This window comes from Capricornis sumatraensis, chromosome 6 (genome assembly GCF_032405125.1).
Source record: "Capricornis sumatraensis isolate serow.1 chromosome 6, serow.2, whole genome shotgun sequence".
Classification (NCBI taxonomy): domain Eukaryota; kingdom Metazoa; phylum Chordata; class Mammalia; order Artiodactyla; family Bovidae; genus Capricornis; species Capricornis sumatraensis.
Genome location: NC_091074.1, coordinates 93,680,265 through 93,693,906, shown reverse-complemented (window position 1 = coordinate 93,693,906; position 13,642 = coordinate 93,680,265). Strand labels below are relative to the sequence as shown.

The window sequence follows — 13,642 nt, the reverse complement described above, 5'->3', positions numbered from 1 at the left end:
AGGGAGTATTTCATGTAAGGATGGGCACAATAAAGGACAGAAAAGTTAAGGACCTAACAGAAGCACAAGAGATTAGGAAGAGGTGGCAAGAATACACAGAAGAACTATACGAAAAAGCTCTGAAAGAACCAGATAACCACAATAACATCATGTCACTCACCTAGAGCTGACATTCTGGAGTGTGAAGTCAAGTGGGCCTTAGGAAGCATCACTACAAACAAAGCTGGTGGAGATATTTAAAATCTTAAAAGATGATGCAGTTAAAGTGCTGCACTCAGTATGTCAGCAAATTTGGAAAACTCAGCAGTGACCACAGGACTGGAAAAGGTCAGTTTTCATCTCAATCCCTAAGAAGGGCAATACCAAAGAGTGTTCAAACTGCTGTACAATTGCACTCATTTCACATAATAGCAAGGTTATGCTCAAAATCCTTCAAGCTAGGCTTTAGCAGTATGTAAACCAAGAACTTCCAGATGTACAAGCTAGGTTTAAAAAAGGCAGAGGAACCAGAGATCAAATTGCCAACATTCGTTGGATCATAGAGAAAGCAACGGAGTTCCAGAAAAATAATATCTCTCTGCTTCACTAACTACGTTAAAGCCTCTGACTGTGTGGATTGGAACAAACTGTGGAAAATTCTTAAAGAAATGGAAATACCAGACCACCTAACCTGTCTCCTGAGAAACCTGTATGCAGGTCAAGAAGCAACAGTTAGAATCGAACATAGAACTAACATGACTGGTTCAAAATTAGGAAAGGAGTATGTCAGCCTGCATATTGTCACCCTGCTTATTTAACTTATATGCAGAGTACATCATGCACATGTACATCATTTCACATGTACATCATGCGAAATGCCTGGCTGGATGAATCACAAGCTGGAATCAACACTGCCAGCAGAAATACCAACAATCTCAGATAAGCAGATGATACCACTCTAATGGAAGAAGGCAAAGAGGAACTAAAGAGCCTCTTGATGAGGGTGAAAGAGGAGAGCAAAAAAACTGGCTTGAAACTTAACATTCAAAAAACTAAGATCATGGCATCTGGTCCCATCACTTCATGGCAACTTTATTTTCTTGGGGTCCAAAATCACTGCCAACAGTGACTGCAGCCATGAAATTAAAAGACGCTTTCCCCTTAGAAGGAAAGCTATGAAAAACCTAGACAGCATATTAAAAAGCAGAGATATCATTTTGCTGACAAAGCTCCATGTAAGTCCAAGCTATGGTTTTTTTCTAGTAGTCATGGATGGATGTGAGAGTTGGATGATAAAGAAGGCTGAGCACCGAAGAACAGATGCTTTTGAATTGTGGTGCTGGAGAAGACTCTTGAAAATCCCTTGGACAGCAGGGAGATCAAAGCAATCAATCCTAAAGGAAATCAACCTGAATATTCACTGGAAGGACTATGCTGAAGCTCCAATACTTTGGCCACCTGATGCAAAGATTTGACTCAATAGAAAAGACCTTGATGCTGGGAAAGATTTAAGGAAAAAGGAGGAGGGGGTGGGAGAGGATAAGATGGTGAAACAGCCATCACTGACTCGATGGGCATGAATTTGAGCAAACTCTGAGAGACAGTAGAGGACAGAGAAGCCTGATGTGCTACAGTCCATGCGGTTGCAAAGAACTGGACATGCCTCAAGTGACCAAATAACACTACCAACAACACCGCACTGTCTTGATCACTATGATTTTATAATAATTCTTGAAATCAGCTAGTGTTAGCATTGCAATCTGTTTCTTTTACTTCCAAATTCCAATGGCTTTTACATTTTCACAGCTTTTCAACTGCTAGAAAAAAACTTTTGGGATTCTGGTGGCAGCTGCATAAAATCTGTTGATCAAGTGAGAGAGAATTAAAACCGTAGTAACATTGTGTCTTCTGACCTGAGAATAGGGTACTTCTTTAGGTCTTTAGCTTCCATCCACATTGTTTTGAGGTTCTTACTGAACAGTCTTACAGATATCTTATCAGATTTAACTCTACATGGTTCATGGAGAGTTTGCAGAGGATACCTGTAGTTGTTGAATTTTGTGAAATTCCTTTTCTGCATTTATTTAATAATCTTATGGACTGCTTCTTTACTACTTTATCAATATGATAAATTATATCTCTTTCGTATAGGTTTTTGGACATATGGAATACAGCTGTAATTAACTGTATTAATGTTGTCTGCTAATTCTGATAGCTTTGTCAGCTATGGGAAATAAGGAATTTTCCTCATACTGTCCTGCTTGATAATTTCAGTTGGATATCAGACAATGTAAAACTTGCCTTCTTAGGTGCTGTATGAGTTTGTATTCCTAATAACATTCTTTGCTATGGGATGCAGTTAAGCTACTCTGGCTTGATCTTTTGATATCTTGCTCTTAAGATCTGTTCAGCAGGACGAGAACAAATATTAATTTAGGGCTAATTATTCTCCATGACAGAGGCAAGGCCCTTGTCAGTCCTCTACCCAATGGCCCTTGAATTATAAGTCCTTCCAGCTAACTGGTAGGAACAGACATTCCCATACTATGAGTTATAGTAGCATTCCCTCTGATTCTTTGGAGTGGTTCATTTCCTGGCATCAGCTAGTTTCCTCACACACAGTACTCTGCAAAATAATCAAAAGGAATCCTCTGTCAATCCAGAGACTTTCCTCTTTGTGCTCTCTCCTCTCCAAAACTCCACCCACAAACTCTTGCCCCTGGGCTTCCCAAGACTCTCAGGTCAGTCTCCTCATTACAGGAAATCTGCTGAGCTCTACCTGGGTCCCTCCCTCCCTGCTCTGGGACTGTGAAAACTTTCTTAGTGCAGTCAGCTGAAATGATCATCAAGTTTTTCCAGTCTTGCAGGAATCGATGTCAGTCACTCCTTTATGTTCAAAGTCTTTAAAAAAACATACTTCCATATATTTTGCATGCTTTTCAGTTGTTTTAAGGGAAAATAAATCCAGTGCCTGTTATCCAATGTGACCTAAAGTAAAAGTCTGAGGATCTCTTTTGTTATCTGTTCTTGTTGCTGCTTTTCTTTCATGCTATCTTGCCTCATTATCTGCCAGGTTACATCAGTTCAGCTCCGTTCAGTCACTCAGTCGTGTCTGACTCTTTGCGACCCCATGAATCGCAGCATGCCAGGCCTCCCTGTCCATCACCAACTCCCGGAGTTCACTCAGACTTGTCCATCGAGTCAGTGATGCCATCCAGCCATCTCATCCTCTGTTGTCCCCTTCTTCTGCCCCCAATCCCTCCCAGCATCAGAGTCTTTTCCAATGAGTCAACTCTTCGCATGAGGTAGCCAAAGTACTGGAGTTTCAGCTTCAGCATCATTCCCTCCAAAGAAATCCCAGGGCTGATCTCCTTCAGAATGGACTGGTTAGATCTCCTTGCAGTCCAAGGGACTCTCAAGAGTCTTCTCCAACGCCACAGTCCAAAAGCATCAATTCTTCAGCACTCAGCTTTCTTCACCTCCAACTCTCACATCCATATAGGACCACTGGGAAAACCACAGCCTTGACTAGATAGACCTTTGTTGGCAAAGTAATGTCTCTGGTTTTGAATATGCTATCTAGGTTGATCATAACTTTTCTTCCAAGGAGTAAGCGTCTTTTAATTTCATGGCTGCAGTCATCATCTGCTGTGATTTTGGAGCCCTAAAAAATAAAGTCTGACACTGTTTCCCCATCTATTTGCCATGAAGTGATGGGATCAGATGCCATGATCTTCGTTTTCTGAATGTTGAGCTTTAAGCCAACTTTTTCACTCTCCTCTTTCACTTTCATCAAGAGGCTTTTTAGTTTCTCTTCACTTTCTGCCATAAGGGTGGTGTCATCTGCATATCTGAGGTTATTGATATTTCTCCCAGCAATCTTGATTCCAGCTTGTGCTTCTTCCAGTCCAGCATTTCTCATGATGTACCCTGCATATAAGTTAAATAAGCAGGGTGACAATATACAGCCTTGACAGACTCCTTTTTCTATTTGGAACCAGTCTGTTGTTCCATGTCCAGTTCTAACTGTTGCTTCCTGACCTGCATATAGGTTTCTCAAGAGGCAGGTCAGGTGGTCTGGCATTCCCATCTGTTGAAGAATTTTCCACAGTTTATTGTGATCCACACAGTCAAATGCTTTGGCATAGTCAATAAAGCAGAAATAGATGTTTTTCTGGAACTCTCTTGCTTTTTTGATGATCCAGCAGATGTTCGCAATTTGATCTCTGGTTCCTCTGCCTTTTCACTTTCTTTCAATATATGTAAATTTTTTTTTCACTTTTTAAGTTATCATACAGTAAAATGGACTTCTTTAGCTGCAAAATTCTGAGAACTTTAGCATACATATATCCATATAATTACTACCATAATGCATAGCAATTCAATCATCCCTAAAAAACTTCCTTGTGTTATTATCCCTTTATAATCACATTCTCCCCCTATCTCTAAATCCTTGGAAACACTGATCTGATATCTACAGTTTTTTTTGAGGATGTCATTAAAAATAGGATTATCCAGTATGCAGCTTTTGGAGACAGATTCCCTTCACTCAGTATGCCTTTGGGGTTCACCCATGCTGTTGCATGTGCCAATTGTTTGTTTCTTTCTCAAAGCATGATAATCTGTTTTTCCAATCGCCCACTGCAGGATATTTAGGTTGTTTCCAGTTTGGGCAATTATGCACATGAACTGCTATAACTATTTACATATAAGTGTTTAGTAAACATGAATTTTTTATTTCTCCTTGGTAAAGATTGAGCAGTGAAATCGTTGTGTCATATACTGAGTATATCTTTGATTTTTAAAATATCCAACTAAATATTTTCCAGAATATCTGTACCATTTTGCATTCCCACTAGCATGAGAGATCCAGTTGCTCCATATCCACACAAAACTCAGTATTGTTAGCTTAGCCAATCTCACAAGTGTGTGATGATCCCTCACTATGGCTTTTATTTGCATTTCCCTGGTAGTCAATGACATTAATTTTTTTTAAATGTGCTTAACTGCCATCCTTATATTCTCTTTAGGAAGTGTCTGTTCCAGTCCATTGTCCATTTTTCAGTTGAGCTGTTTTCTTAGGAGTTTTGAGAGTACTTTATTTATTTTGTGAACAAATACTAAGCTGAATATGTAACTTGCAATTATTTTCTGCCAGTGTGTAAATCGTCTTTTCATTCTCTTAACAGTGGTTTTCATAGCACAAAAGAATTGACTTTGATGATGTCTGATTTATCCATTCTTCTTTTATGCATTATGCTTTTGGTGTTAGATCTAAAGACTCCCTCGGCACAGGCCACAAAAGTCCTTCTCCAAAAATTATAATACAGCTTTATATTTTATGTTTGGATACACAATGACTTTTTAGTTAATTTTTGTATAAAGATGTCAGGCATAGGTCAAAGTTCAATTATTGCAGGTGGATGAGCAACTAGTTCAACACCATTTGTTGAAAAGACTATCCTTTCTACATAAAATTGCTTTTGCATCCTTGTCAAAAAATCAAATGGCTATATTTCTATGGATATATTTCTGGGCTTTATATTCTTTTTCACTATGTGTCAATTGATCTATGCGTCAATTCTTTTGTCGATACTATACTTTCTAGGTTACTGTAACATTATAATGTCTTAATTTTGAGTAGTATGATGGCATCTGGTCCCATCACTTCATGGGAAATAGATGGGGAAACAGTAGAAACAGTGTCAGACTTTATTTTTTTGGCTCCCACATCACTGCAGATGGTGACTGCAGCCATGAAATTAAAAGACGCTTACTCCTTGGAAGAAAAGTTATGACCAACCTTGATAGTATATTCAAAAGCAGAGACATTACTTTGACAACTAAGGTCCGTCTAGTCAAGGCTATGGTTTTTCCAGTGGTCATGTATGAATGTGAGAGTTGGACTGTGAAGAAGGCTGAGAGCTGAAGAATTAATGCGTTTGAACAGTGGTGTTGGAGAAGACTCTTGAGAGTCCCTTGGACTGCAAGGAGATCTAACCAGTCCATTCTGAAGGAGATCAACCCTGGGATTTCTTTGCAAGGAATGATGCTAAAGCTGAAGCTCCAGTACTTTGGACACCTCATACGAAGAGCTGACTCATTGGAAAAGACTCTGATGCTGGGAGAGATTGGGGGCAGGAGGAGAAGGGGACGACCCAGGATGAGATGGCTGGATGGCATCACGGACTCGATGGACATGAGTCTGAGTGAACTCTGGGAGATGGTGATGGACAGGGAAGCCTGGCGTGCTGCGATTCACGGGGTTGCAAAGAGTCGAACACGACTGAGCGACTGAACTGAACTGAACTGAACTGATGATGCTTCCAACTTCATCTGCCTTTTTCAAAACTGCTTTAGCTACACCTTTGTATTTCCATATAAATTTTAGAGTCAGCCTGTCTGTATCTGCAAAAATTACCATTTGAATTTTTATTGGCATTCTATTAGATCTATATAACATTTTGGGAAGAACTGCTGAAATCTTTAAAAATCAACATTTTTAAGGCTGAATCTTCTAATTCATAAACACAGTATGCTTCTCCATTTATTTAGCTCATCTCTAATCCATTTCATCATTACTTTATAGTTTTCACTACACAGATTCTGTATGTTTTGTTAAATTTAAAGCTATGTATCTTTTTTTAGCTACTGTAAATAGTATTCTTTCAAAATATTATTCTTAATTGTTCACTGTCAGCATATAGAAACATAGCTATTTTTGTTGTTGACTACATATCCTATGATCTTGCTAAACTCTCTCATTGGTTCTCAGAGTTGTTTCTGTTTAGAATGCCTGTGAATTTTTTCCACATAAAATCATACTAGCTGCAGAGACGGTTTCATTTCTTCCTTTTCACTCCACATGACTTTAAAAATTTGTTTTGGCTATGGCAGCATAGCCAGACTTATGCTGCACACGGGTTTTCTCTAGTTCTGCGAGTGGAGGCTGCCCTGTAGTTGCAGGCATGGGCTTCTCATTGCAGTGGCTTCTCTTGTTGCAGAGCATGGGCTCTAGGCCACCTGGGTTTCAGTGGCTGTTGTGCATGGGCCTAGTAGCCTAGTGGCAAGTGGAATCTTCCCAGAACAGGGACTGAACTTGGGTCCCCTGCCCTGGCACACGGATTTCCACCCACTGGACTACCAGTGAAGTCCTCAATCCACATGGCTTTTATTTCTGTTTCTTGTTCATCTGGAATCTAATATTTCTAGTGTGACGTTGACTAGAAATAGAGAGATTAAACATCTATGCCTTGATCCCCATCTTAGGGAAAACACATTTTGCTTTTCATCACTAAACATGATGTTAGCTGTTAGTTTTCTGTAGATGCCCTTTATCGAGTTGAGGATTTTCCATTTATCCCTAGCTTGCTGAGCATTTTTATCATGAATGGGTGTTGTTTTTTGTCAAATACTTTTTCTGTATCAGTTGATATGATTGTGTACCTTTCCTTTTGTAAGGAAATGAGATTCCCTTTGACATCAATATGGTGAATTAGTTGATTCTTGAATATTGCCTTCCTAGGATATACTATGCTTTGTTATGGCATATTCTTTTTATATTGCTAGATTTGACTTTTTAACATTTTACTGAGTTTTTTTTTTCCCCTTCTATATACTTGAAAGATTAGGATATCAGATAAAATAGATAAAAGTGTCTGTCACTCTTTTTTTTTTTTTTTTGTGGTACTGCCTTTATATAGTTTTGATATAAGGGCAATGCTGGCTTCATAAAATGATTTGAAAAGTGTTCCTTTCTCTTCAATTTTCTGGATGAGTCTGTAGAATTGGTGTTATTTCCTTTTTAAAATGTTCCATAGAATTCAACAATGAAACTATCTGGGAGATATTTTTGATGCTAATTCAATCTTGTTAATAGGTATAGGAGTATTCAGGTTATCTATTCCATCCTGGATGAGTTTTAGTAGTTTGCGGCTTTCATAGAGTTAGTTTGTTTCAACTAAGGCGTCAAATAAATGTGTGTAGGTTTGTTCAAAATAGTCCATGACTATGATTACATGATCAGCATCTCTTAATGCAGGGTCTATAGTGATGTCTCCCTTTTTTCCTGATAATGGTATTTTGTGTCTTTTTCTTTGTCAGTCTTACAAGAGACCAAACATTTTTATTTTTTTCAAAGAATCCATTTTTGGTTTCATTGTTTTTTCTACTGTTTTGTCTCAAATGTCATTGATTTCTGCTCTTACCTTTATTTCTTTCCTTCTGTTTGCTTTGGATTTTCTACTTTTTCCTAACTTCTCAAGGTGAAAACTTGGGTTATTGATTTGAGACCTCTTTCTTCCTCTAAACATTTACTGCTATAAATTTCCCTTTAATTACTGTTTCAGCTGCACCTCACACATTTTAATATATTTTCATTCTTGTTCATATCAAAATGTTTTCTGATTTTCCTTGAGAATTTTTCCTGCAAAAACACTGGTAGGAAAGGGCAAGGGCCTCACCTGCACTGTGAAGGTAACTGACAGGCCCAAGTCTGAGTGCCACCTCGACTTCACTTATTTGGTGGGCAACTGGCACAGAGATACAGACAAGGACACAGCCCCACAGACTGCTCTGGGCTTTGGGGTAACAATGCAGGGTGGGGCTTTTGCACTTTGTTTGGCACACAGCACATGCTGGCAAAACATGAGCACAAGTAAAGTCAGGCTGAGGACCATGAGACAATGTGGAGCAATACACAGGAGACAGACAGAATTATCAAGTAGGAAGGGTCGGGAGTTCTGGCTGCTCATACCTTGGCTGGTGTCTGGCTGCAGGGAGCTCAGAGGAAGTGGGGGTGAAGATTCGGGGGCCTCTACTGCTGGGTGCTCGGCCACCGGACAGATGATAAACCACCTCTTCCCAGTGTGCAGGACTAAGAGGCAGGACAAAAACAGCTGGTGAGAGTGAGTAGGTGACCCCTCCCTGCCAATATCAGATCTGTCAAATGGGGATTTAAGGAATTCATCTCACACCAGTGGGGAGGATGTACAGCCCACTGAGGGGGCTCCTCACTGGCATTAGAGGCTCTCACAAGTCTCCCCAGCAAGGGCTTATATTTCCAAGGTCACCTGAAGTACATCAGTGAAGCGGTAATGCTGGCTAGGGGACCAGCAGGGCAGTGAGTCCACACTATGCTCAGTCCCCACCCAGACCAGACATGGCTCTTCAGAAAGGGGAGCTGTCCCCAGATGGGGACATGCTCACCATACACTCCAGCAACCCCCCAGTGTGATGGCCAAAACCCCTTACAATATGCTCAGTGGGGGGCCCTTATCAAATGCCTACTGGGAGCAGAGAAAGTGCAATGGCAGACATGACTCCTCCAAATGCATGTCTGATCGGCAGGGACAGCCATGAAGGGAGACGTACCATTTTGCTGGTACACTGGGGCGTTTGCTTGGGATTGGCGATTCTCCTGAAAGAGGTAAAGGATCAGAACTCAGCCGACTGCGTGGAACAAAAACTTCCTTCAGAGCACAACACTGTCTCAAATCATCTGAGAGGCCTCAAAAGCTCGGACATTTCTAACTGGATAGAAGGCGTCTACCCTCCTGGCCACCTCATCCCACATTGCATGGCACACAGGTTCCTCTAACAGGCCACATCACAGCGCTGTACTTGCAGAGCCTGGAGCTGGGGTATAAGCAGGCCCAGAGCCTCCCAGGACCTCATAAGGGGGACTTACCTCCCCAGCACCCAGGCCACAGGTGCTGAGGTGTGGCGGGCTCACCCCGGGGTCGGAGGCACGGTCCACATCCGTGTCCTCACTGAGCATATCCTCTGCTTTGTCCATGACATCCTTCATCTGCTCAATGAACGTCTCCCGCTCGGCCTGCAGGATGAAGTCGTGCTCTACCTGCAAAACACATCAGCCCTGCTGGTGGGGCTGTGCCTCAGGCCACTGGCCACACAGCATCTTCACTGATGGATTCATTTGGTTTCTACTCTGGACTAAGTCAAGAGGGGAGACACGGCCACTGAGCTCAGTTACCAACATCAGGGCTACACAGTTCAGCAAGAAGCCACAGCAGGCCTCCAGGTGATGGGCCAGTGCTATCTCCAAGAGGCAGCCACTGGCAGAGGTGGGCAACCAGTACTCCCCTCGATGGGGCTGGCATGCATGTGCCCAAGGACACAAGGAGATAGCCTCACAGTCCCAGGGGAAGAGCTATGGGCTCATCTGACCAGGCAAGACAATAGCCTCACCATGTAGGTAGCGATCTCGTCAGGCGCGTCCCCATCCAGGTCAAACTTGAACGTCACCATCTTGTGGTTGTGCGTCTCCAACTGGCACTCCACCATCTTGTCACCCGTGTTGCACACCTAAAGGATACTCAGGCAGTGAGACCAGGGAGGACACCGTGCCCAGCCTGCCCTGTCTTGCCAGCCTGCTCTGCCTGGCTACTCACATTCAGGATGGTCAGTCGGGGCCGACTGGCCCTCTCCTGGCGGGAGCGCACACGCGTGGACCTGCGGTGATGTTTCCGGGCGGCCTTGCCTTCCAGCTTTCCCCCACCAAATGCACCTTCGCAGCTGTCACTCATCTCTCTTCCAGAAGGGACGTCAGAGCCTCCATAGCTACATGAAAACCAAGAATGTTACAGCACCCAGGGGAACCCAGCCTGCCTCATGTGGGAAACTTGGCTTCCCAGAAAACCAACAGAAGCTTTACTGTCTGGGTGTGCTAGGTGGAAAACCCAGAGGGTCTAAAGCTGGCCATGCACAACAGTGGGACCCTGAGCCCACTGCCCCTCCTCACCCTGTAATATCTGTCCGGACGGTGATGAGGTCATACGGAGCATATGACCTTTCTGACCCAGGACCTAAGTCTTTTCAGCTCCTGACCTGTGAATCACACTTAATCGGCTCACAGTGTATGTCAGGATTAAGACACAACCCACCCCAATGCCTTGGTTCCCCCATCTGTTGAACAGCAATGGGAACATGTCAACAAGGTGGAGCTACTGTGGCATTTGAGCAGAGTTTGCAGAGCACTGAGCTTGGTGCTGGCATGACCAGAAGGGTGGGACACAAGATCACTTCCTGTAACCAGCTCCCTCCCTAAATGCAACACTGGCCACGCCTGAGGTGCTGGGAGTCGTGGGATGTGGGCCGGACTCTGCCCTGCTCTCCCAGCCTTCCACTGTCCCCAGACCTGGTGACTCTCCATCCACAGCCTCTCCCTGCCCTCGGCACAGCACACCAGCACCAGGACCCGGAATACAAGTGGGAGTATCTGACTACCAAACAACAGCCAGCACTGACACACCCCCCAGAGCAGCTCCCTGAGGCTCCCCCAGGTCAGGCTTGGAAATGGGCGACGTTGTTAGAAGCTCTGACATACGAGGGCAAAGTGTGCCATTACCTCTCACAGCTCTGAGGGAGGCTGGGCTGCTTGTCCTGCGAGGCCTGCTCCTGAAATAAAACCATGGAAAGGAGGCCAGGTCACATTCATTCCCCTGCGACACAGCCGCGTGCAGTCTGCCGTCTCCCCACCATCACCGCCCAGCCCGCCACCCACTCCCTTCTGACTGCAGGGAGCAAATCACGTGCAGGCTGGCAGGAGTGATTTTATGGCAGGGATTTTATGTTTAACACTTAGAGCCAAGCCGATTCCTATAAGCTGGGGCCACCTCCTTTCCAAACATGCTAACCCACTTTGATCATCCCTACGAGGGAGCACATGGCCCAGGAAGAATTATCACAGGTTCTTCCCATCGCCTCCAAGAAAAGCACTCTGAATTCATGTGTAAAAATCAGGGTCTCCAGCTGGATGTGTGATTAAGGAAAATCCATCCAGGGACAGCAGAGGGAGAAGAACAGCACCTGTGGTTGTCCCTGGACACACACTTCCACCTTCCTGAGGGTATTCCTGACTTCTGGAGCTGAGCTGCAAGGTCACAGCACAGGAGGGCTGCAGTGACGCTGGGGTCAGGAATCAGGGTGACGGACTGGGGGCTGAGCCTCTAGGGGAGGGCCACACACCTCGGGGGCTGGCTCCACCGTCAGCTGAACGGTCGGGCAGGGACCAGGGATCCCAGGCCCACTGGGCAGCGGCAAGTTAGCAGGCGGCAGGAGAGCAGCGGTCTGGACAGGCATGCTCTGAGGAGCCGCCATCACTGTGGGGGCCAGAGAGCCAGGGAGCTGAGGCAGGAGCTCGGGGGCAGGAGGCAACAGCACTTCCGGCAGAGGTGGGGAGAGAACGGCGGCAGGCGCGGGCACTGTGGCGACCTGGGTGGTGACATCCACAGCATATGCAGGCGGGTGGCCAAGCAGGATCTAAGGACACAGGCAACAGGGATGCGACTGGGGTGTGGGCCATCGCCTCCCCTGAGGGTCCTGGACCAAAGCAGGCGCTTCCATCACCCAAGGGGGTGAGCAGGTGATGAGGACGAACCTCCCCACCCAGCCACACCCCACAGACAAATCACAGCATGCGTGTATGCAGACTTAGCAACACCAAGGGCAAGACACTCTCATGTCCCCATGTGTATAAAATCAAACCTAAAACCGCACTTCATCCATGAACCTCCAGCTGTTGTCAGGCTGAGAAGCTGGAAGTGCGGCACACACTTAGCACCTCTCTGGGCTCCCTGCCACCACCCTACAAGGCCAGATCACCATGCTACTCCACCCCAGCCTCCTGTCAGGTCAAAGCCTGTGTTCCAATCCCAGCTGCGAGCAAGAGGGGCTGCGGACCTCAGCCTTCCATGGGGTGACTTAGAAACTGGGCCAGATTCCCTCCTGTTCCCTCTTTAAAGGCTTTCAGGAGAGAGGCTAAAACAGGTTGAAGGAGAGCCACGGCCTGAAAGGGCCCCAGTTTGGGGTTGAGGTTGGGAATGGGAATGACCTGCTACAGGGCCTACAAGTATGAGACTGATCAGACACGTGGTTCCACAGCGCCTAGCTGTGGAACTTTCTCTCCTGGACAGATGCCCCAGCCTCCAGGGGAGTCTCTTCCCTTGGCACAGGGAAGCCTCTGGGCAGCCAGCCTAGCTCATCAGTAAACTCCAGACCCTCTGTTGGCAAGACCACAGGGAGGCCACCAGGCCTGGGCAGTGACCTCTAAGCACCCACACCTTCTCCAGTCGCTAGCTAAGCAGACGACCCAGTGTCAGCAGTGTGCTGGGCCAGCACAGGGCACAAGACACAGGCCCAGCAATGATACCACATACCCCCAGGCCTCCACTCAGCCCTTGGCTCTCCCCAAATGACCCTGAGCCCTGAGTCAGTGTTACTCCAAGTAAGAGATCAGGGAGGTGGTCGCTCAGTCAGGGCACTGGACTGACGACAGGCCTCCTCACGCTGGTTTTGAAACAAGCACCAGCCTACTGGGCAATGGAAAGTCACCCCTTCTTTCTTGAAATACAAACCCCTTCTCGAAATCAGGAACAAACATCCAGGAGAATCCATGCATACTTATGACAGTGCCTCATTCTAGAATGGATTCAGTGCAAAATGAGTTAGGGGGACACCTGGCCCTGTAGCACACTTTCAGTATGATTCCTCACAACAAAATCAAAAGGGCAGGAGCCTGAGCTTAAAAGGCAAAGGACATGCCCACTGGCACATGGCCATTGAGGCTTAGAGCCAAGGAGGATCCCTAGGTAAGAGGCTCCCTAGGTAAGAGGATGCCCAGGTGAGATCCCTGCCCCTAAGA

General features: G+C 45.2%; 1 protein-coding gene across 1 annotated transcript in view; it reads right to left on the bottom strand.

Annotated features, from left to right (window-relative positions):
• Positions 1-13,642, bottom strand: part of WNK2 (WNK lysine deficient protein kinase 2) — a 146,848-nt gene that overhangs the window by 62,729 nt on the left and 70,477 nt on the right. Inside the window, exons 12-18 of the mRNA XM_068974352.1 lie at positions 11,968-12,261; positions 11,348-11,397; positions 10,392-10,560; positions 10,189-10,305; positions 9,668-9,838; positions 9,352-9,397; positions 8,735-8,854 (exon numbers count right to left, since the gene is read on the bottom strand). Coding sequence (XP_068830453.1) covers positions 8,735-8,854; positions 9,352-9,397; positions 9,668-9,838; positions 10,189-10,305; positions 10,392-10,560; positions 11,348-11,397; positions 11,968-12,261 — 967 coding nt within the window. The remainder of the gene's footprint in view (positions 1-8,734; positions 8,855-9,351; positions 9,398-9,667; positions 9,839-10,188; positions 10,306-10,391; positions 10,561-11,347; positions 11,398-11,967; positions 12,262-13,642) is intronic.